The following is a 21,161-nucleotide window of genomic DNA, read 5'->3' on the forward strand; positions in this document are numbered from 1 at the left end:
CAAATTTCCGATGATGCATATGAAAAAATGTATGTGTCTAACAAATATAATGACCAATACAAAGTAAGTAGTCTTTCAGACTACTTGTATCACTACCAAAGGCAGTTGTGCATTTGCTATCAAAACGACCCGTTTCTCAAATTCTGTTTTTTGTGTGTCGAATTCAAGCTGCAACTGTTTTATCCCCATGAATACTAGTATAGGCAATCACGTGGTACCATTGTTTCATACCGAATCACTGAGTCTCTGATTGGACACAATGAATGACTCACCTCTCTGAGGTCATGGATGTAGAGGTAACGCGAACTGCCAACTAAAAATAGTTAATATTCACCAGTATTATGACGTGACGGTACTTCTTGTTCGACAGCGTCGCAGAGAGGAGACATGTCTACGATGACCGCCGTACGCTTTGTCGTGTTTGTGGCTACGCTGCTTGTCTGCCATGCCGCCGACGATCCTATCGTAGAGCTGAAAGCGGGAAAAGTCTCCGGCAGAGTGGTGGAGTTCGCGCACACAGACATCGAGGTCAAACGCACAGTGCACGTCTTTCAAGGTATACCCTTTGCTGAACCACCGGTCGATGGTCTTAGATTCCGAGCACCCGAGCCGAAAAGCCCTTGGCAGGGAGTTCGCGATGCTAAGGAGCTTGGCAACGCCTGCATGCAACCAGCAAGTCCATTACTCCCGATTGAAGAACCAAAGAGCGAGGACTGCTTGTACTTGAACATATTTGCTCCACAGACAGGGGTAAGTTCCTAACATCAGTAACATGATACTGGCCGCCAAATTGACATAGAAGTTTAAAGAAATAGACAAACTGAATAGAGTTCTTTTTATGTTGAAATTTGACAACCCGACCTATTCTCGGTCTACTGTTATATCAATGCTAAATAACCTTTCAACTCCTTGGTTATAAACGGGCAGGTTGTTTCAGCTTTGTCTCCAAGCAAATTGACAGTGCACAACTTACATGGGCTAAAATCACGTGAACAGTCAATGTCAAAAACCACTAATGCGAGAGTCAGGGATTGTGCTGCCCCTTCACATAACTACCATTAAGCCTGTCCCGTTTTTTCGTTTACATGACAAGAGTGTGGATTACTATGCAAGGGGCTAAAAATACAAAACACCTGCCCCACTTTACACTTTTCATAATTTTGAGATTACATGATAATTTTAGCAGATTTGCCTTTTGTTTTTCAGTATTGACAGCAAAAAGGGAACTTGCCAATGAATAATACATTTTAAGCCTACAGTGAAATGTCCTTCAAAGTATTGAAGTATGCCTTGCAGATCTCTTGCTTATAACTCCTCGACTTTAAAAATTAAAATTAGATGACTACCGCTAGGGCTGTAAATTCTGTGACTCATTGTTAACGCAATTTCAATGACATTTATAGTACACCGTCCGATGTAAGGCCGGTTAGCGCTTTAAGAAGACGGCCAAAGTCTATAGACAACTTTGAACAAAAGCAGTATTGTGTCAACACGTAGACTACAAAGCATGCACAGTGCTTGAAGTACGCCACAGTTATACGCGTTTTTCGTTGTCTGCTTGTATGTGTGTCTCGTGTACTTTGAACTCAAAGAATAGTTTCCTAACCTTTGATCACACGGTTTATCCTGGTTGTATTTTGAGTGAGAGAGAAATAGCCAAAGTTTCGGTCCCAACGACTTGTCAAGATGTCAAGATTGTTCAGTCTTTTCAGTCATGGCAACCATAAATTCATGCAAATTTTAATAATAGACATAATTTCACTTTATAGATCAACGGCTAATTAGTCAATATCGGTGGAGCGTATTCATTTGCCAAATGTTGCGCACCATGTAGATCTCACAGCCTCTTATAAACAAAGATAAAATTTCCAACATCATTGGCAAATAAAGTCAAATCTACAAAACTGTAAATATATTAAACACAGTACACATTATTGGTAGCCATTGTGCCTGAAAGAAAACAATGGAAAATATCGATTGAATAATATCATCAACACCCGCTCATGTATTTGGGGTTTCGCTCATGTTAGTTTTTGCTGAGTCATCACAGCCAAAATTTAATTATCAAACGAAAAGAATAACAGTATATTGCAGCACAGATACACCTACCAATAAGTCAAGCAAATATACCTTTAAAACGTTAATTTAGCTTATTATTCTTTTTGAATCAAAATCTAGTGTTTAATGACTCAGCAAGTACAAAATCAGCGAAACCCAAAATGCAGAGTGAGTGTTTATTATAGGAATGCTTTCAAGATGCATCGTTTACGTTCAAGTCCGACGGGGCTTGAAAACAAGGTGATAACAATCATCAAAATGGTTCATTTCAAAATGAAACGCAATACACGAAAGATAGATAGCATTTGATTAGCATAATATAGGATTGGAAGATAACTTTATTTCCATCAAGAGTAACTGAATTTCTCATATTCCAAATCGTTTACTTCACATGAGAAGCGATATTGTATAGAAACTATTTGTAGTTGTATTGTTTACATTTTTAATTTCTACTATTGCCAATTTTTTGGTATTTGCGTTGTTATTTATATTGTTTTCTGAAAAAAATAAGAAATAAATCTCTGCTAGATTTCTTTTTCATATTAACACTCAAATAAGAAGTGTTTCAGGTTTTCATTTTGGCCAAATGTATGCCGTTTCGCATCACTTAAATCTCACAATTTCTAGGCTGCAAATTGCTCACGCCCTCAACGAGAATAGACTGAGCGAGGCGTGACCGCAAGTCCACTCAGGCAACACGGCACTTTAAAATTTGAACGAAAACAATATAACAAAATCCATCATTTTTGCCAGCGTAAGGCCATCAACGTTTTATGATTGATTGTAAGAAAATCAAATTTACACTATTTCTACACAGATTCTCACACGTCTCACACGGAGAATGAGCAAGCTGAAAGTTACAAATTGACACAAGCTTATGCATGAGCTTCGTTTATTTTACCTTTTTACTGAATATTTGTAAGTCTAAAGTTAAAGAGGGCGTATCAGCTACGTTTGTTTACAAAGCATGTGAGTGCAAAATAGCATTTGCCACTATTTCTTGCATGACAACCAATGAACTTAATGAATGGCTTCAGTAAACACAGGTTAATAATTCTGAATGTCTCCTTTTTCTCCCTAAAGGATGTCGAAATACTAAGTATTAGCGTTGATGGGCAGTGTGCTACCTCAACTCTGCAAATAGCCTCGTAAAAAGAACGCATCAAGTAAAGTTCGGGATGTTGTGGCTGAAAAATGAATTCTAGCAACACCATGGCTTACTTGCCGACTGTATCATATCTCTATTGATACGTTGAACTCACGGCATTCGAGACTAGGTGTACGACAATGGATTATGTCTCAAAAAACAGAAACAAAGACGATGAAAAATACATCTAGGTTAAGCTTTAAATCTTTTTTTAAATATTTTTTTCACACTACAGGATGATAAACTCCCTGTCATGGTGTGGATCCATGGTGGCGGGCTCATCATCGGCTCTGGGGGATTCGGTTACAACGGCACGGCTCTGGCTGCCATTGGTGACGTCATCGTGGTGACAATTAATTATCGACTTGGACCCTTCGGATATTTGTCGACTGGTAAGTTCCATCTCACAAAACCAAATAATTCGATACAATATCAAAATCGGTTGGTGTAAGGCAGAACGCGCCTGGTGGACAGATATTCGGACTCTCAAACTAATTCGAAAATTTTATTTTTCTCCGTAGAATTAATACAGAGATGGCGGCCATTTTAAAATTTAGAATATCGGTAAATCTTAAATAAGTTTTTTTGTATTACTAAATTTGGCATTGTTACCAATGAATTTTATTCTTTGATCTGGTTAGGGAAACGTTGAAAGTTTCATTGAGTAAAGTTTGAGCAAATTGAGGTTCATATTAACTTAAGCCGACACTGAAAGAAATCGTCTTGAGGTTTGTAACATCGTGACATTGACAATTGTGAGAGGTGGTTTTTTTGGTTGTTTAAGTTTTACATCATACAACCAACGAACAGTGACTCAGCATCCCTGAGTCAGTTTAATCTGTTTTCCTCTTACAGGTGATGAACACGCCACCGGTAATTATGGTTTCCTCGATCAAGTGTTGGCTTTGCAGTGGGTTCAAGACAATATAGCAGGTATTGATCTCGTGTTAAAATTCAAATTTTAGTGGATAAGAAATAGTGTTTCAAGATCCATTGTCAAAAATGTTCTGACTCAAACGCTTTTTCTCGTTCTTTTTCCCGTTCTACAGCATTTGGAGGAGATGCCAAGAAAGTGACAATATTTGGCGAAAGTGCAGGAGGGATAAGTGTCGACTATCTGATGCTATCTCCTTTAAGCGACGGTCTGTTTCTCCGTGCAATAATGGAGGTAAAAATGGGCTCGAGATGAAGTTGATGTACGCTGGTGTACTACATTAGTCTCGAATCATACGGTCATGGTTTTGTAGTTGCTAGGAACAGTTTAAAAATTGCCATAATATCACCTATTCTTCAAAACTTGTGACGTAGCGATCAAGTTTATCTGGTATCTAGCTGGTCAGTATTGCATCGATCCATCCGTGACTTTAACGTCTAGATGTCTCTCAGCATTGTGTCTCATCATTTTGCGTTATATGAAAGCGGTATTCCACTATTTTCTCTAACATCTCCAGCAATTCATGTAAACACGATTTTTCAGAGAGACACTCTAAACTTGAAGACGACAGCAGAGCTGATAGTAATATATCGCCAAACCACGGTTTTAGAAGGCTACAACTTTTTTCGAGGGAAATTTCTATCTAAAACCATTTCTATCTAAAACCATTATGGGATGTACTACCAGAATATTTTGGAGAATGATGGCGATTTTGCGTTTCTTCTAAATAGCCTTCCTCTCAAAGATCAACTACTAACTGCACACACATAGTAACGTCTGAATTTCAACGCCATAATGGCACACGGAGCAATTTCTCTAGAGGACAGCATACAAAAAATATTACGACCGACTACCAACGTTCTAATGACCGTAATTTTTATAGTTTTTCCCCAGTTAATTCTTCGTTGATTAAAGTTTCATCACAATACTAAACCTAGAGGTTTGCAATTCGCGCGGGCCTCCCGAACAATAAACTGTGTTGATCTTATATTATATTTTCGTCTGTATCTCTCTTCACTATTTGAATCTCTCTCTCTCTCTCTCTCTCTCTCTCTCTCTCAGAGTGGTACATCGACTATGCCAGGGTTTTTCATTAGTGATAAAGCTAAGCAAAGCAAGATAACACACGGCGTGGGTAAACTGGTAGATTGTGAGAAAGACACATCGGAGGAATTGATTCAGTGTCTTCGTGGCGCGTCTGCTGAAGATCTTACGGAAGCGGGAAATTTGGAAAATGTAAGATTGAATGTCTCTGTGTGTGTGTATGTGTGTATCTCTGTGTGTATCTTTGTGTAACCGGGTGTAATATACTTTTCGACACAATTGCTAAGTAGTGGCGATTTTCAGATGCGCTGCACTGATCGTTTTTTCAGATCTCCGTTTTCTTGTAGCCGAGATGTCAGCTTGTCTTGGTTTCATAAAACCAGGTCTTAGTAAACCTGGAGTGTTTTAAAGGGAAGGCGGAGTAATTTTGAATTGTTTTGACTCAAAGACTTTGTGAAATTAATTTGTCCTTCGAACAAAACAAAAGTCTAGTGGTTACAAAGATTAAATGTTATGTGCCTACCGTCTTTTGCTCATTTATTAAAACTAACGCATACAACATCCTACGCCGTTTGATCTGATCTGTTAACGAGTTAATATGGTATGCCAGTAAGACAGGCCATAGTATAATGTGAAGTCACCCTTATATTGGCCAAACACACAACCAAATACGGTCCATATATTTAAACGAGCGTGAAATCAAATTTCCGTTGATTTCAATACGCTATCTTAAATACTTGTTCACTTTATTACAAGTTGTTTCTAGATGCAAGAAGACGTTATTTTGAGTTACCTTTCCTTTACATTTTTTATTTTTTCCACAGGGAAAACTTGCCAATGTTACTGGAATTGCAGACCTTCTGATTCCATTTCCTCCAGTCGTTGACGGCAACTTCCTCACGGCGTCACCCGAGGATATCATTCGAGACCGTAGTTTTCCAAAGAGAGGCACTGATCTCCTGATCGGAACAATGGCTGATGAAGGAATGACATTCTTAATTATGTTTTTCCTCGATAACGCCAATGACACGGAGGTCTTCATGAACAGAACTACTTATGAAGCGGTGTCCTCTACGTTTTTAGGGAGCGACAAAAGCTCCAACCCAGCCGTGGTCGACGCCGTTAAGCTCATGTACGTCAACTGGGAGGACGCAGATTCGGAAGACGCCGATTATGTCGAAGCGTTAAGTCAGACGTACGGAGACATGTACTTCGTGTGCCCCGCCGATTTGTCTGCACGTGCGCACTTCCAGGCTGGCTCCAACGTGTACCAGTATCAAATGACCCACATACCTGCCGAGTCGCTCTTTAAGATGAAATGGTTGAAGGCTGGGCACGGAGAGGATATTCCCTTCGTTTTCGGTTGGCATTTCGACAGTGCGATGAACTGGACAATGCCAGATGATGACGTCATGATGACCTTGAAGATCATGAAGTATTGGACAAACTTCGCTAAGACAGGGTAAAATAATGACACAACAATTCATTTAAAAAACCGATATCATGATGATTATAATAGTGACTTTAATACCGAAGGCTATAAGTTCAGTGACATATATTTGAAATATCAGTCGTGATATTAAGCCATCATGATAATGGTTCTCAAGCTCCTGACTAAACTCCCCCTCTAACAGTGGCAATTTTTAGGAATGAATTTCTTCCCTGTACTTCGTGAACAAGCAAATGTTAACAATGAAGATCATTTCCCGTAGACTAACAAAATTTAGTCCAACGTCAAAGGCCCACGTACATACATACATGGACACACAACTACCTACCTACCTATCTACCTATCTACCTACCTACCTACCTACCTACCTACCTACATACCATGTTCAAGAGCATGTAGACATGACATTTTGAACTGTTTTCAGAAACCCAAATTTATCCGATGGAGACGTGGCATTGTCGGAAAATGAGAAGCAAACAGAATGGCCACTGTACAAAGTACCCGGATTAGAGTATAAAGACTTGTCACTAAAGATGGAAACCAAACGAGCTCTGAAAGCCAAGGAGTGTGCATTCTGGAATGATTTCATTCCAAAGCTGATGAAACATACAGGTAATAACATACATATTTCTGAAACCCACGAGCAGTGCACACGTTTGTAATGATCTGTTGTAGTGATCGTTATATTTCCAGTATCGTTGTTCCTGATGTCAAATGACACCCCTGAGCTGATGGAATGGAATACTGACAATAATTTTAATGACATGATATTTTTTAACTTCAATCAGTCCAAGAATAATAAAAAATATATACAGAAAATCTGGCGCTCATAGCTATCAAATGTACTTCATCAGATGTATACTAGTATTGTGTTTCTTTAGGTTTCACCAAATTCCGATTATACCATGCGCTTTCTTGCAGACACTGCACAAACATGTTCAAAGGAGACGGAGGATGGAAAGTTGAAGTACAAAGAAGAAGAAAACAGGCAGCCATAGGGGTGTTGTATGAGCAGCCGCTGAAATATATATAGGTGCAAGTACCAGTAGAACCCGGAATGAACATGTCCGGAGTTGGAGCAATTAGCCCAAGGGACACGTGGCTGATTGTTTTTCTCTTTCCAAAATTTTCAAAGTTACTAAATCTTTACTTCTGCGTTTTTACAGTTTCCGCAGTTTACAATTCTTTATCGGTTGGCCCTGATGTCAATGTTTTTCCTTTATCATCAATGGGCATGGCTGCTAAAATACAGGTATTTGCTTTTCAGCTTTTCGTCCATTTTGGACAGTCACTTTTCAAAATCAAATGAACCATCCCTTAATAATGGCAGATAAGTTTTGATATAAAGGCGTTGTATTTTTTGAACAAATAGAAATTCTGTTCCAATATTCGTTGTTCATGTGTCTGTCCTTTCTGGTGATGTTATTCCTGATTTCCACGAAATTGCAAACCTTTCCATCCCAAGGTAGAGTGCGCCTTCGGGGCAGTTATTTGGACTTTCAAATATTTGAAATAATCCTCGTCTATGGCGTGCATGACTCAGTTCAGACCTCTTTGAGTAAGAAAGGTATTCACCGTCTTAGTCGTACGAAAAACAATTATCATATTTTACCCATCGAGTCAATACAGGGCACAGCGGCCATTTTGAATGTCAAACATCCTCGGTAAACGTTGTTAGGTAATTTGTTTTATATCTACCAAACTTTACAATGACAGTAATCCCTTATTTTTAATCCTGTCATGTTGAGAGAATGGTTTAAAGTGCCATTTGAGTGGAAATTAATTCTCTCGCTTTTGAGACGCATACCAAATTACTTTAAATCGACACCAATCAACATGTTTAGGTAACAGTGCATTAGAGAAGTATATTCTTAAACTTTGAGTTTCCCACACATAAGCACACGATGTCTATTCATAAGAAGGTGCACATTGAATATAGCCGACGCACTTTAGGGGCGCACTATGCCAGTTGCAGACTGCATATATGTTGCAGCATGCAAACTCCTTAAAGGTCCACGGAAGAGAGTGTGATAAATTCCAATGTACAATAATATTTACCCAAAATCGTAAAATGATTTAAAATGTCTGTATAAGTCTGCAAAGATCACTTGTCGTCTCCTAATATCCGATCTCTGACAACTCAGACAGAATTGTCAAATCTTTGGTCGGTTGCAGAGGTCCCACCTGCATGATAGCGAAACCTTCCACATTTCCTGAAAACACGGTGACATTGGTATTCGATTTGCGCCAAAAATACAGTAACTCTGTATATCGCGGCGTTTATTCAGCCAGTCAGGAAATCTTCACCATTTGACTAATGAGCAGCACAATATAGGCCAGACTAGTTCCCTTGGCATTTTAAGATGACTGTGCGTTAACAAGTTGTAGTTACGTCGGGCATCTTCAACATCAAGCAAAATAATTTCGGATTCAAGCTAGATGATTTTAACGTTAGAGGTCCAGTAATGCTAACTTTTGCTGTTTTTTCTCGCTATTTTTGTTTTTAATGTCTACAATAATTTCTTACTTTTATCCCTAAAAATGGCTAGTATTCAATCGGATTCGAACCCACAACACTCGGCATCAGTCACCTAGCTGAGAGGCCACAGACAGAACCGCTCGGCTAAATCTCCGCTCCCAAAAAGAGTGGTTCAATAGCCGGCTAAGTTGTTACATTTTTCTGACTGAGACCGCTCAACAAGTTGTAGAGTTCGTGAAGCACTCACGCACGCATGCTCACTATCATACATCGCACATACACACTTTATCGAAGCGAAGAAACGAATTTCATCGCTTTAACTGGGGCGAACGATAACCTCCGGGACAATTCTGTCCACCAGCAGTGTTACCAACCCAGGGTAGAAAATGTTGATATACAGAGTATTCACCTTTTCAACTCCGGGTCGACCTAAACATGAGTAAACTGTGTTGTTATTGTTGACAAGTGAATTCTGGTCCGGACTTCAATTCAAATGTAACAATAATAGTGCATTTACGCACACAGACAGTATATTCACAAGCTAAATAACGGGTATTTCAACATTATCTTGGCAATAGAATAAAAACTTGCAATTAGCATACAAAATAAACAAGATTGCATTACTGGACCTTAAAAAAGAGATAACTGGTTAATTTGTGTCTGATCTAACTAATTTATACCACTCAGTGGTAAGCGTCAATTGTATGTTATTATTTTTTACATGTACCTTTCATATTTGTATGACCACAAAAGCAATACATATGTCACATGTCATTTATATTTGCCCGATATGGCTTTTTGAAACTAGTTAAGCAAAGCCTTGCTTCGCCTCGCCGTTGGTTTGGATCAGGTTTGAATTTCTATTCGTATTTGATTTCAATCAAAGAGTTGCGATCCCACAAAGTACGAACTTGGGTCTACTTCTCGACGAAAAATATTGTTGCTTTTCAAGGCTTCCGGGCCATATGCAAAAAAAGAGAACAAAGCAAATAAATGAAGATGTTGCACTGGTTAAATTACATAGCACATCACCTAATATTTAAACTTGATAATTGAAGATCGCAGCTCCATAGCCTTGAAGAATAGTCCTGGTATATACCGATGGCTGTCATCGTCTGTGAATATATCTCGACTAATTGAACCCCGGGGTGAGTTAAAAGTAGTCGCAGTGCCTAAGTGTTGAAAACAAGTTCAAAAGTCCTATTGCTGACAGTACGTGACTGTAAGACACCACTTGTTAAATCTCATTATCTTTTCAGTGTTAAAGTGGCGGTCACCTCAAACTTCCGATAATACATTAATTTAAAAAATGTATGTGTCTGACTTATAAAATGGTCAATACAAAGTACTAAGTATTCTTTCATGCTACTTGTATTACTACCATAGGCAGTTGTGCATTTAAATTTGCCTTAGAAACGCTTCGTTTCTCAAATTTTGGGGATTTTTTTCTTTGTGAAAATGTTTAAAGCAATCGTTTTATCCCCATGAATACTAGCATAGGCAAATACGTGGTTACAACTGTTTCTCTCCGAATCAATGAGTCTCTGATAGGACAAAATCAAATACTCACTGCTCTGAGGTAGAGCATGTAGAGGTTACGCGAACTGTCAACTAAGTAGTTAATATTCACCAGTATTATATCATCACGGTAGTTCTTAATCGACGTCGTCGAAGAGAGATGAAATGTTAACGATGGCCGCCGTGCGCTTTGTCGTGTTTGTGGCTACGCTCCTTGTGTGCGTTGCCGCCGACGATCCTATCGTAGAGGTGGAGGCGGGAAAAGTCGTCGGCAGAGTGGTGGAGTTTGCGCACAAAGACGTTGAGGTCAAACGTACAGTGCACGTCTTTCAAGGTATACCCTTTGCCGAACCACCGGTCGGCGGCCTAAGATTCCGAGCACCCGAGCCGAAAAGCCCTTGGCAGGGAGTTCGCGATGCTAAGGAGCTTGGCAACGCCTGCATGCAACCAGCAAGTCCATTACTCCCAGTTGAAGAACCAAAGAGCGAGGACTGCTTGTACTTGAACATATTTGCACCACAGACAGGGGTAAGTTCCTAACATATACTGGCCGCCACCAGGGTATAGAAGTTTAAGGAAACAGACAAACTGAATAGGGTTCTTTTTATTTTGAAATTTGACAACCCGACCTCTTTTCAATCAACTTTTAAGTCAACGCTAAAGAATCTTTCCACTCCATAGCTTTGAATAGTTAAAAGGGCAGGTCGTTTATCAGCTTTGTCTCTTAGCAGGGAAGAAGCAAGGACTAAAATCACATACACAGTAAATTTCAACAGCCACTAATCCGAGAACAAGGGATTATGGACTGCCCCTTCAGATAACTACCATTAAGCCTGCCCTACATGACGAGGGTGTGTGGATTATCATGCAATGAGACAAAAATATATAACACCTGACTCTTCTGTAATTGTAAGATTACCAGATCTTTTCTGACAGATTTGTCTTTTGTTTTACAGTATTGACAGCAAATAAGGGGAACACAAATAATACACGACAGTATCGAACTGTCCCTTGCAGTTCTCTGCTTTGTTATTCTTCGACTTTAAAAAATTAAATTATTAGACTCCTGCTAATGCTGAACATTCTGCAGCTCATAGTTCATGCAATTTCAATGGCATTTGGAGTACGCCGTCAGTTGTTTGATCGGTTAGCGCTTTACGAAAACGGTCAAAGTCCATCGTATATAGAGGGTATTTGTTCTGAGACAACTACGAACAAAAGCGATTGTGTCAACACGTAGACGCTACAAAGTATGCAGAGTGCTTGAAGCTATCTGTGGTTTTTCTGCTTTATGCCAAGGGCGCTGGTTCTGATGGCGTCTCGTGCACTGAAACTCAAAGAATAGTTTCCTAACCTTTGAGCACCCGGTTTATTCTGGGAAAGTCTTCACCGAACGGGAAAATGGCCATAGTATCCGAACGGCTCGTCACGACGGTCTTCGGCTTTATCTAGTAGACAATCTTCTCTGCGAAACAAAAAATACAAGAGTGAGTGTTCATTATAGGAATGCTTTCAAGATTCATCCTTTACCTTCAAGTCTAACAAGGCTTGAAAACTTGGTGATAAAAATCATCGACATTGCTCATTTCAAAATGAAATACAATGTATTTATTCATGAAGACAAATGCATTTGATCAGCAGATTATAGAATTAGAGGGTAACTTGATTCCCATAAAGAGTAACAGTTACTGATTTCTTATTTTACAAACTGTATGGTTTATTTCACATAAGACGTGACACTGTAGAAACCATCTGTCCTTGTATTGTTTACATCGTTTCCCATCACTTAAATCTCAGATTTTGAAAGTGCTCCGTCACACCCTCAACGAGAGGGAGGCGTGGCCGCAAGTCCGCTCAGGGAACAAGACATTGTGAACGCAAACTGCAGAACACAATCCATCATTTTTGCCAGCGTAAGGCCAGTAACGTTTATGATTGAATGTAAGAAAATCAAATTTACTCTATTCATGAACAGACCCTCATCGAGAATGAGCAGGCTCAAGGTCACAAATTGAAGCAAGCTACTGCATCTTCTTTTTTACAGATTTAAAGAATATTTTGTGTCTTACTTTAAAGAGGGCATGTCAGCAAAACACGTTTTTACAAGGTTATAAGTTCAAAATAGCATTTCTCACTATTTTTGCATTGCTAACCAACGAGGTCAGTGTTATTCCATGGTGTTAGCGTCTCAGGAACAGCGCATGGTGTTGTTGGAAAATGAATTCTAGCCTCACCTTTGCTCACGTGTCGACAGTAACTTTGTACACTGACGAAATGAGCCTCTGTTGATAAGCTGAACTCACGGCATTCGAGACTTGGACACTTTGCTAGTACAAGAATGAATTATATGTCAAAACAGGAACAAAACCGGTGAAAAAATACAAAAAAGTTCAGTTTCGGGCATTTAATTTTTTTTATATATTCACTCGACAGGCAAATAAACTCCCTGTCATGGTGTGGATCCATGGTGGCGGCCTCGTCATCGGCTCGGGGGGAACCGGCTACGACGGCACGGCTCTGGCTGCCATTGGTGACGTCATCGTGGTGACAATTAATTATCGACTTGGACCCTTCGGCTATTTGTCATCCGGCAAGTTCCATCTCAGAAACGATAGGCTATCGAAATGGTTGGTGTAAGGTATAGGTACAGTGCACCTGTTGGACAGACTTTCGATTCTCAAACTACTTCTACTCTGTTGTAGTCTACAACTTGTGTTGACTCATCTTACAACTCTTTGAGTAATAAAGCTTTACACCGTCTTAATTTTTCGAAAATCGAAAAATTGTATTTTCCTCCATAGAGTTGACATAGTGATGGCGGCCATTTTAAATTCAGAATATCGGTAAATGTTAGATAAGTTTTTATCTTTCCAAGACTCAATTTTGCATAGTGCTTGGTTTGTTAAGGGAAAGGCACCAAGTAAGTTATATATGTTTTCCCCAACAGGTGATGAACACGCCACCGGTAATTATGGTTTCCTCGATCAAGTGTTGGCTTTGCAGTGGGTCCAAGACAACATAGCAGGTATTGATCTCGTGTTGGAATTAAAATTTTAAAGGATAAAAATGGTGTTTCTAGATCCACTCTCAAGAATGTTTCACACTGTACAATGCACTGACTCTATTGTTTTCTGTTATCGTTCTACAGCATTCGGCGGAGATGCCAACAAAGTGACATTATTCGGCGAAAGTGCCGGAGGGATAAGTATCGAATACCTGATGCTATCTCCTTTAACCGACGGTCTATTTCATCGCGCAATAATGGAGGTAATATTGAGCTCCAAATCAAGTTGATATACGCCGGTGTATTAAATTGGTGTCGGATAATACTGTTGTATTTAAGGTATTGTAGTTGTTAGGCACAGTTTACACAGTGCCAAAAAGCACCCATTCTTCATGATAAATACTTGTGACGTAGAGATTAATTTCAATCTGACAGTGTTACCTAGCTGGTCATTGCACTGCATCGACTCGTCCGTGACTTTAACTTCTAGACGTCTCTCAGCATTGTGGCTCATCATTTTGCGTAAATGAAAGCGGCATTCCTTTATTTTCTTTCACATTTCCTGCAATTCATGTAAACACGATATTTCAGAAACACTCTAAACTTAAAGACGACAAGTGATAGGGATATATCGCCGAAGGAAACTGTTATTGGTTGCATTATCAGAATATTTTGGAGAATAATTGCAATTTTGCGTTTCTTACCCGCATAGTTCCATTTTTAATTGCATTTATAATACGTTTGAATTTCAACGCGATATAATTGTTTATATAATTATATATATATATATATATATATATATATATATAATATATATATATATATATATATATATATATATATATATATATATAATATGTAATTATATGTTAATCACAATACCAAAAGTTTTGGTTTCCAGTCTGTGGTAGCCCCCAACAATAAACAGTTAACTGTGTGGGTCTTATTTTCTATTTTCGTCTTCACTATTTGAATACCTCTGTTTCTCTCTATGGCTTTCTCTGCCTATCTCTCTGTCTGTCGTACTGTCTCTGTCTCTGTCTGTCTCTGTCTGTTTGTCTGTCTGTCTGTCTGTCTGTCTGTCTGTCTGTCTCTCTCTCTCTCTCTCTCTCTCTCTCTCTCTCTCTCTCTCTCTCTCTCTCTCTCTCTCTCTCTCTCTCTCTCTCTCTCTTCTCTCTCTCTCTCTCTCTCTCCCCAAACACACAGAGTGGTACATCAACCATGCCAGGGTTCTTCATCAGTGATGAAGCTAAGCAAAGCAAGATAGCACACGGCCTTGGTAAACTGGTCGATTGTGAGAAAGACACATCGGGGGAATTGCTTCAGTGTCTACGTGGTGCGACTGCTGAAGATCTTGAGGAAGCAGGAAATTTGGAAAATGTAAGAATTAATTGTCTGTGTGTGTCTCTCTCTCTATCTGCGTGTATCTCTGTGTGTTCGTGTGTAATATACACAAGACAAAATGCTTGATATGCGCTTAGCATATTTACGTATGTTGATGTATATGGAACAGAATACTAATTTCATATGCAGCGTATATCTTTGCATATGGAACATTCCAATACGTTGATGTGCGTAGCGTTTTTCTATGCAGATCATGAGTATATGTAATGCACATCTTTGCACACTAAGTGTACACTGTACTTTTGCATTTTATTAGCGTACGTACTGTATACTGAACGTATTTGACACATGTACAGAATAAGTATATGTATATATTGTTGTATATCAAGCATTTTGCCCAGTGATACTTTGCGACACAATTGCCATTTCGTGGCCAGATTCAGATGCACTGTACTGATCTTTTTTTCAAATCTCGATTTTCTTACAGCCGAGATGGCAGCTTCTCTTGGTTTCATAAAACCTTGCCTTGATAAACCTTGAGTGCTTTAAAGGGATGGCTGAGTAATTTTGAATTGTTTTGAGTCAAAGACTTTGTGAAATTAATTTGTCGAAAGAAACAAAAATCTAGTGGTTTCGAAGATTAAAATGGTATGTCTTCGATGAATTGCACCTCCCGTCTTTTGCTCTTTTACAACAACTTACACATATCGGCCAAACACGCTGCCAAATACGGTCGATATATTTAAACGAGCGAAAATCTAATTTCCGTTGTTTATCGCTAAGCTCAAAGACTTGTCCCCTTTATTATAAGTTGTTTTAAGACGCAAAAAGTCGTTATTATCAATTACCTTTCCTTTTTATTCTTGATTGTTTCCATAGGGAAAACTGGCAAATGTTACTGGAATTTCAGACCTTCTGATTCCATTTCCTCCAGTCGTTGACGGCAACTTCCTCACCACATCACCCGAGGATCTCATTCGAGATCGTAGCTTTCCAAAGAGAGGCACCGATATTCTGATCGGATCACTGGCTGATGAAGGAAGGGCATTCTTAATTATGCTTTTCCTCGATAAGGCCAATGACACGGAGGTCTTCATGAACAAAACCACTTATGAAGCGATGTCGCCTCTCTTTTTGGGAAGCGACAAAAACTCCAACCAAGCCGTGGTCGACGCCGTTAAGCTCATGTACGTCAACTGGGAGGACGCAGATTCGGACGACGCCGATTACGTCGAAGCGTTAAGTCAGACGAACGGAGACTTGTACTTCGTGTGCCCCGCCGATTTGTCTGCACGTGCGCACTTCGAGGCTGGCTCCAACGTGTACCAGTATCAAATGACTCACATACCTGCCAAGTCGCTATTCAAGATGAAATGGTTGAAAGCTATACACGGAGAGGACATTGCCTTCGTTTTCGGTTGGCATTTCAACAGTGCGTTGAACTGGACAATGCCTGAAGATGACGTCATGATGACCTTGAAGATCATAAAGTACTGGACAAACTTCGCTAAGACAGGGTAAAATAATCAAACAACAATTCATTTATAAAACCCAATATCATGATGATTATAATCATGATGACTCTATATAGCGAAGGCTTCGAGTTCAGCCGTAGATATTTAAAATATCAATCGTAATATTACACCATTAGATAAAGGTACTTAAGCTCATGACTAACATACGCCTTTCAAAGTGGCAATGTGAGGAATGAACTCTGTATTTCGTATACGAGCATATGTCAACAAAGATTCCGTAGACTAATAAAATTTAGCCCATTTGATTTGACATCGTATTAATATCAATATGATAGACGACTATCAAAGACATACATACATACATGCACACACATATACCTACCTACTACATAGATACATAGATACATAGATAAATACATAGATACATACATAGATAAATACATAGATACATAGATACATAGATACATATATACATACATACATAGATACATAGATACATAGATACATACATACATACATACATACATACATACATACATACATACATACATACATACATACATACATACATACATACATACATACATACATACATACATACATACATACATACATACATACATACATACATACATACATACATACATACATACCGTGTACAATAACACGTAGACATGACATTTTGACACGTTTTCAGAAACCCAAATTTATCCGATAATGACGTGGAATTGACGGAAGATGAGAAGCAAACAGAATGGCCTCTCTTTAAAGTACCCGGATTAGAGTACAAAGATCTGTCACTAAAGATGGAAACCAAACGAGCTCTGAAAGCCAAGGAGTGTGCATTCTGGAATGATTTCATTCCAAAGCTGATGAAACATACAGGTAATAACATACATATTTCTGAAACCCACGAGCAGTGCACATGTTTGTAATGATCTGTTGTACTGGTAGTTATATTTCCAGTATCGTTGTTTCTGATGTCAAATGACACTCCTGAGCTGATGGAATGGAATACTGACAATAATTTTAATGACATGTTATTTTTTAAACCTCAATCAGTTCATGAATAAGAAAAAAATATATACAGGAAATCTTGCCCTCATAGCTATCAAATGTACTTCATCAGATGTATACTAGTATAACATGTTTCTTTAGATTTCACCAAATTCCGATTATACCATGCGCTTCCTTGCAGACGCCGCACAAACATGCTCAAAGGAGACGGAGGATGGAAAGTTAAAGTACAAAGAAGAAGAAGACAGGCAGTCATAGGGGTGTTGTCAGAGCAGTCGTTGAAATATATTGATGCAAGTACCAGTAGTACCCGGAATGAACATGTCCGGGGTTGGGGCAATTAGCCCAAGGGACACGTGGCTGATTGTTTTTCTCTTTCCAAAATTTTCTAAATTACTAAAGCTTTACTTCTGCGTTTTTACAGTTTCCGCAGTTGCAATTCGTTATCGGTTGGCCCTGATGTCAATGTTTTTCCTTTATCATCAATGGGCATGGCTGCTAAAATACAGGTATTTGCTTTTCAGCTTTTTGTCCATTTTGGACAGTCCACTTTTCAAAATCAACTGAACATCCCTTAATAATTGCAGATAAGTTTTGATATAAAGGCGTTGTATTTTTTGAACAAATAGAAATTCTGTCCCACTATACGTTTGTACATGTGTCTGTCCTTTCTGGTGATGTTATTTCTGATTTTAACGAAATTGCAAACCTTTCTATCCCAAGGTAGAGTGCGCCTTCGGGGCAGTTATTTGGACTTTCAAATATTTGAAATAATCCTTGTCTATGGCGTGCATGACTCAGTTCAGACCTCTTTGAGTAAGAAAGGTATTCACCGTCTTAGTCGTACGAAAAACAATCATCATATTTCACCAATCGAGTCAATACAGGGCACGGCGGCCATTTTGAATGTCAAACATCCTCGGTAAATGTTGTTAGGTAATTTGTTTTATATCTACCAAACTTTACAATGACAGTAATCCCTTATTTTTAATCCTGTCATGGTGAGAGAATGGTTTAAAGTGCCATTTGAGTGCACGTGGAAATTAATTCTCTCGCTTTTGAGAGGCATACCAAATTACTTTAAATCGACACCAATCAACATGTTTAGGTAACAGTGCATTAGAGAAGTATATTCTTAAACTTCGAGTTTTCCCACACATAAGCACACGATGGCTATTCATAAGAAGGCGCACATTGAATATAGCCGACGCACTTAAGGGGCGCACTATGCCAGTTGCAGACTGCATATATGTAGTTGCAGCATGCAAACTCCTTAAAACGTCCACGGAAGAGAGTGTGATAAATTCCAATGTACAATAATATTTACCCAAAATCGTAAAAAGATTTAAAATGTCTGTATAAGTCTGCAAAGATCACTTGTCGTCTCCTTATATCCGATCTCTGACAACTCAGACAGAATTGTCAAATCTTTGGTCGGTTGCAGAGGTCCCGCAGCATGATAGCGAAACCTTCCACATTTCCTAAAAACACGGTGACATTGATATTCGGTTTGCGCCAAAAATACAGTAACTCTGTGTATGGCGGCGTTTATTCAGCCAGTCAGGAAATCTGCTCCTTTTGACTAATGAGCAGCACCATATAGGCCAGACTAGTTCCCTTAGCATTTTACTATGACTGTGCGTTCACAAGCTGTAGTTACGTCGGGCATCTTCAACATCAAGCATAATAATTTCGGATTCAAGCTATATGATTTTAACGTTAAAGGTCCAGTAATGCTAACTTTTGCTGATTTTTCTCGCTATTTTTGTTTTCAATGTCTACAATAATTTCTTACGTTTATCCCTAAAAATGTTGATAAACAGAGTATTCACCTTGCCAACTCCGGGTCGACCTAAACATGAGTAAACTGTGTTGTTGTTGTTGATAAGTGAATTCTCGTCCGGACTACAATTCAAATGTAAACAATAATAGTGCATTTACGCATATAGACACTTTGTTCACGAGCTAAATAATGGGTATTTCAACATTCTGTTGGCAATAGAATAAAAACTTGCAATTGACATACAAAATAAACAAGATTGCATTACTGGACCATAAAAAATAGATGGTTAATTTGTGTCTGATCTAACTAAACTATACCACTCCGTGGTAAGAGTCAAATTGTATGTTATTATTTTTAAATGTACCTTTCATATTTGTATGACCACAAAAACAATACATATTTCACATGCCATTTATATTGGCCCAACATGGTTTTTGGAAACAAGTTAAGCAAAGCCTTGCTTCGCCCGCTCACCGTTGGTTTGGACCAGGTTTTAATTTCTATTCGTATTTGATTTCAATAAAAAGTTGCGATCCCACAAAGTACGAACTGTGGTCTACTTCTCGACGAAAAAAGTCCAGGTAATAATAATAATTTGTTGCTTTTCAAGGCCTCCGGCCCATATGCAAAAAAAGAGAACAAAGCAAATTAATAAATTGAAGATGTTGCAATGGTTTAAATTACGTAGCTCAGCACCCGATTTTCAAACGTGATAAGTGAAGATCGCAGCTCCATAGCCTTGAAGAGTAGTCCAGGTATATACGGATGGCTGTCATTGTCTGTGAATATATCTCGACTAATTGAACCCCGGGGTGAGTTAAAATAGTCGTAGTGCCTAAGTGTTGAAAACAAATTCAAAAGTCCTATTGCTGACAGTGCATGACTGCAAGACACCAGTTGTTAAATCTCATGATCTCTTCAGTGTTAAAGTGGCGGTCACCTCAAACTTCCGATGATACATAAAAATTTAAAACTGTATATGTCTGATATATAAAATGGTCAATACAAAGGAAGTATTCTTTCATGCTACTTGTATTACTACCATAGGCAGTTGTGCATTTAAATTTACCTTAGAAACGCTTCGTTTCTCAAATTTTGGCGATTTCTTTTCTGTGTCAAAATGTTTAAAGGTGCAATCGTTTTATCCCCATAATTACTAGCATAGGCAATCACGCGGTAACAACTGTTTCTCTCCGAATCAATGAGTCTCTGATTGGACACAATCAAATAACTCACCGCTCTGAGGTAGAGCATATAGAGGTCACGCGAACTGTCAACTAAGAAGTTAATATTCACCAGTATTATATCATCACGGTAGTTCTTAATCGACGTCGTCGAAGAGAGGTGAAATGTTAACGATGGCCGCCGTACGCTTTGTCGTGTTTGTGGCCACGCTGCTTGTCTGCCATGCCGCCGACGATCCTATCGTAGAGCTGAAATCGGGAAAAGTCGCCGGTAGAGTGGTGGAGTTTGCGCACAAAGACGTTGAAGTCCAATGTAAAGTGCACGTCTTTCAAGGTATACCCTTTGCCGAACCACCGGTCGGCGGCCTGAGATTCCGAGCACCCGAGCCGAAAAGCCCTTGGCAGGGAGTTCGCGATGCTAAGGAGCTTGGCAACGCCTGCATGCAACCAGCAAGTCCATTACTCCCAGTTGAAGAACCAAAAAGCGAGGACTGCTTGTACTTGAACATATTTGCACCACAGACAGGGGTAAGTTCCTAACATATACTGGCCGCCACCAGGGTATAGAACATACTGAATAGAGTTCTTTTTATTTTGAAATTTGACAACCCGACCTCTTTTCAATCAACTTTTAAGTCAACGCTAAAGAATCTTTCCGCTCCATAGCTATGAATAGTTAAAGGGGCAAGTTGTTTAACAGCTTTGTCTCTTAGCAAATTGACCG

The 21,161-nt window shown here is 39.1% G+C and overlaps 3 protein-coding genes across 3 annotated transcripts in view; all 3 read left to right on the plus strand.

Moving 5' to 3' along the window:
* The first annotated feature begins 279 nt into the window (after nucleotides 1-279).
* On the plus strand, nucleotides 280-8,021 carry LOC139129964 (cocaine esterase-like). Its single transcript, XM_070695671.1, has 8 exons — nucleotides 280-750; nucleotides 3,441-3,597; nucleotides 4,061-4,138; nucleotides 4,255-4,373; nucleotides 5,202-5,375; nucleotides 6,008-6,645; nucleotides 7,058-7,245; nucleotides 7,555-8,021. The coding sequence occupies exons 1-8, from the start codon at nucleotides 388-390 to the stop codon at nucleotides 7,629-7,631; spliced, it is 1,794 nt and encodes a 597-aa protein (XP_070551772.1). The 5' UTR covers nucleotides 280-387; the 3' UTR covers nucleotides 7,632-8,021.
* A 2,727-nt stretch (nucleotides 8,022-10,748) lies between these two features.
* On the plus strand, nucleotides 10,749-18,061 carry LOC139129965 (fatty acyl-CoA hydrolase precursor, medium chain-like). Its single transcript, XM_070695672.1, has 8 exons — nucleotides 10,749-11,158; nucleotides 13,064-13,220; nucleotides 13,578-13,655; nucleotides 13,779-13,897; nucleotides 14,841-15,014; nucleotides 15,858-16,495; nucleotides 17,151-17,338; nucleotides 17,652-18,061. The coding sequence occupies exons 1-8, from the start codon at nucleotides 10,796-10,798 to the stop codon at nucleotides 17,726-17,728; spliced, it is 1,794 nt and encodes a 597-aa protein (XP_070551773.1). The 5' UTR covers nucleotides 10,749-10,795; the 3' UTR covers nucleotides 17,729-18,061.
* Nucleotides 18,062-20,549: 2,488 nt separating this feature from the next.
* LOC139129286 (fatty acyl-CoA hydrolase precursor, medium chain-like) overlaps nucleotides 20,550-21,161 on the plus strand; it is a 4,500-nt gene continuing 3,888 nt past the window's right edge. The window contains exon 1 of the mRNA XM_070694924.1: nucleotides 20,550-20,965. Coding sequence (XP_070551025.1) covers nucleotides 20,603-20,965 — 363 coding nt within the window. The 5' untranslated portion in view covers nucleotides 20,550-20,602. The remainder of the gene's footprint in view (nucleotides 20,966-21,161) is intronic.

The sequence above is a fragment of the Ptychodera flava genome, chromosome 3, assembly GCF_041260155.1.
Source record: "Ptychodera flava strain L36383 chromosome 3, AS_Pfla_20210202, whole genome shotgun sequence".
Classification (NCBI taxonomy): Eukaryota; Metazoa; Hemichordata; class Enteropneusta; family Ptychoderidae; genus Ptychodera; species Ptychodera flava.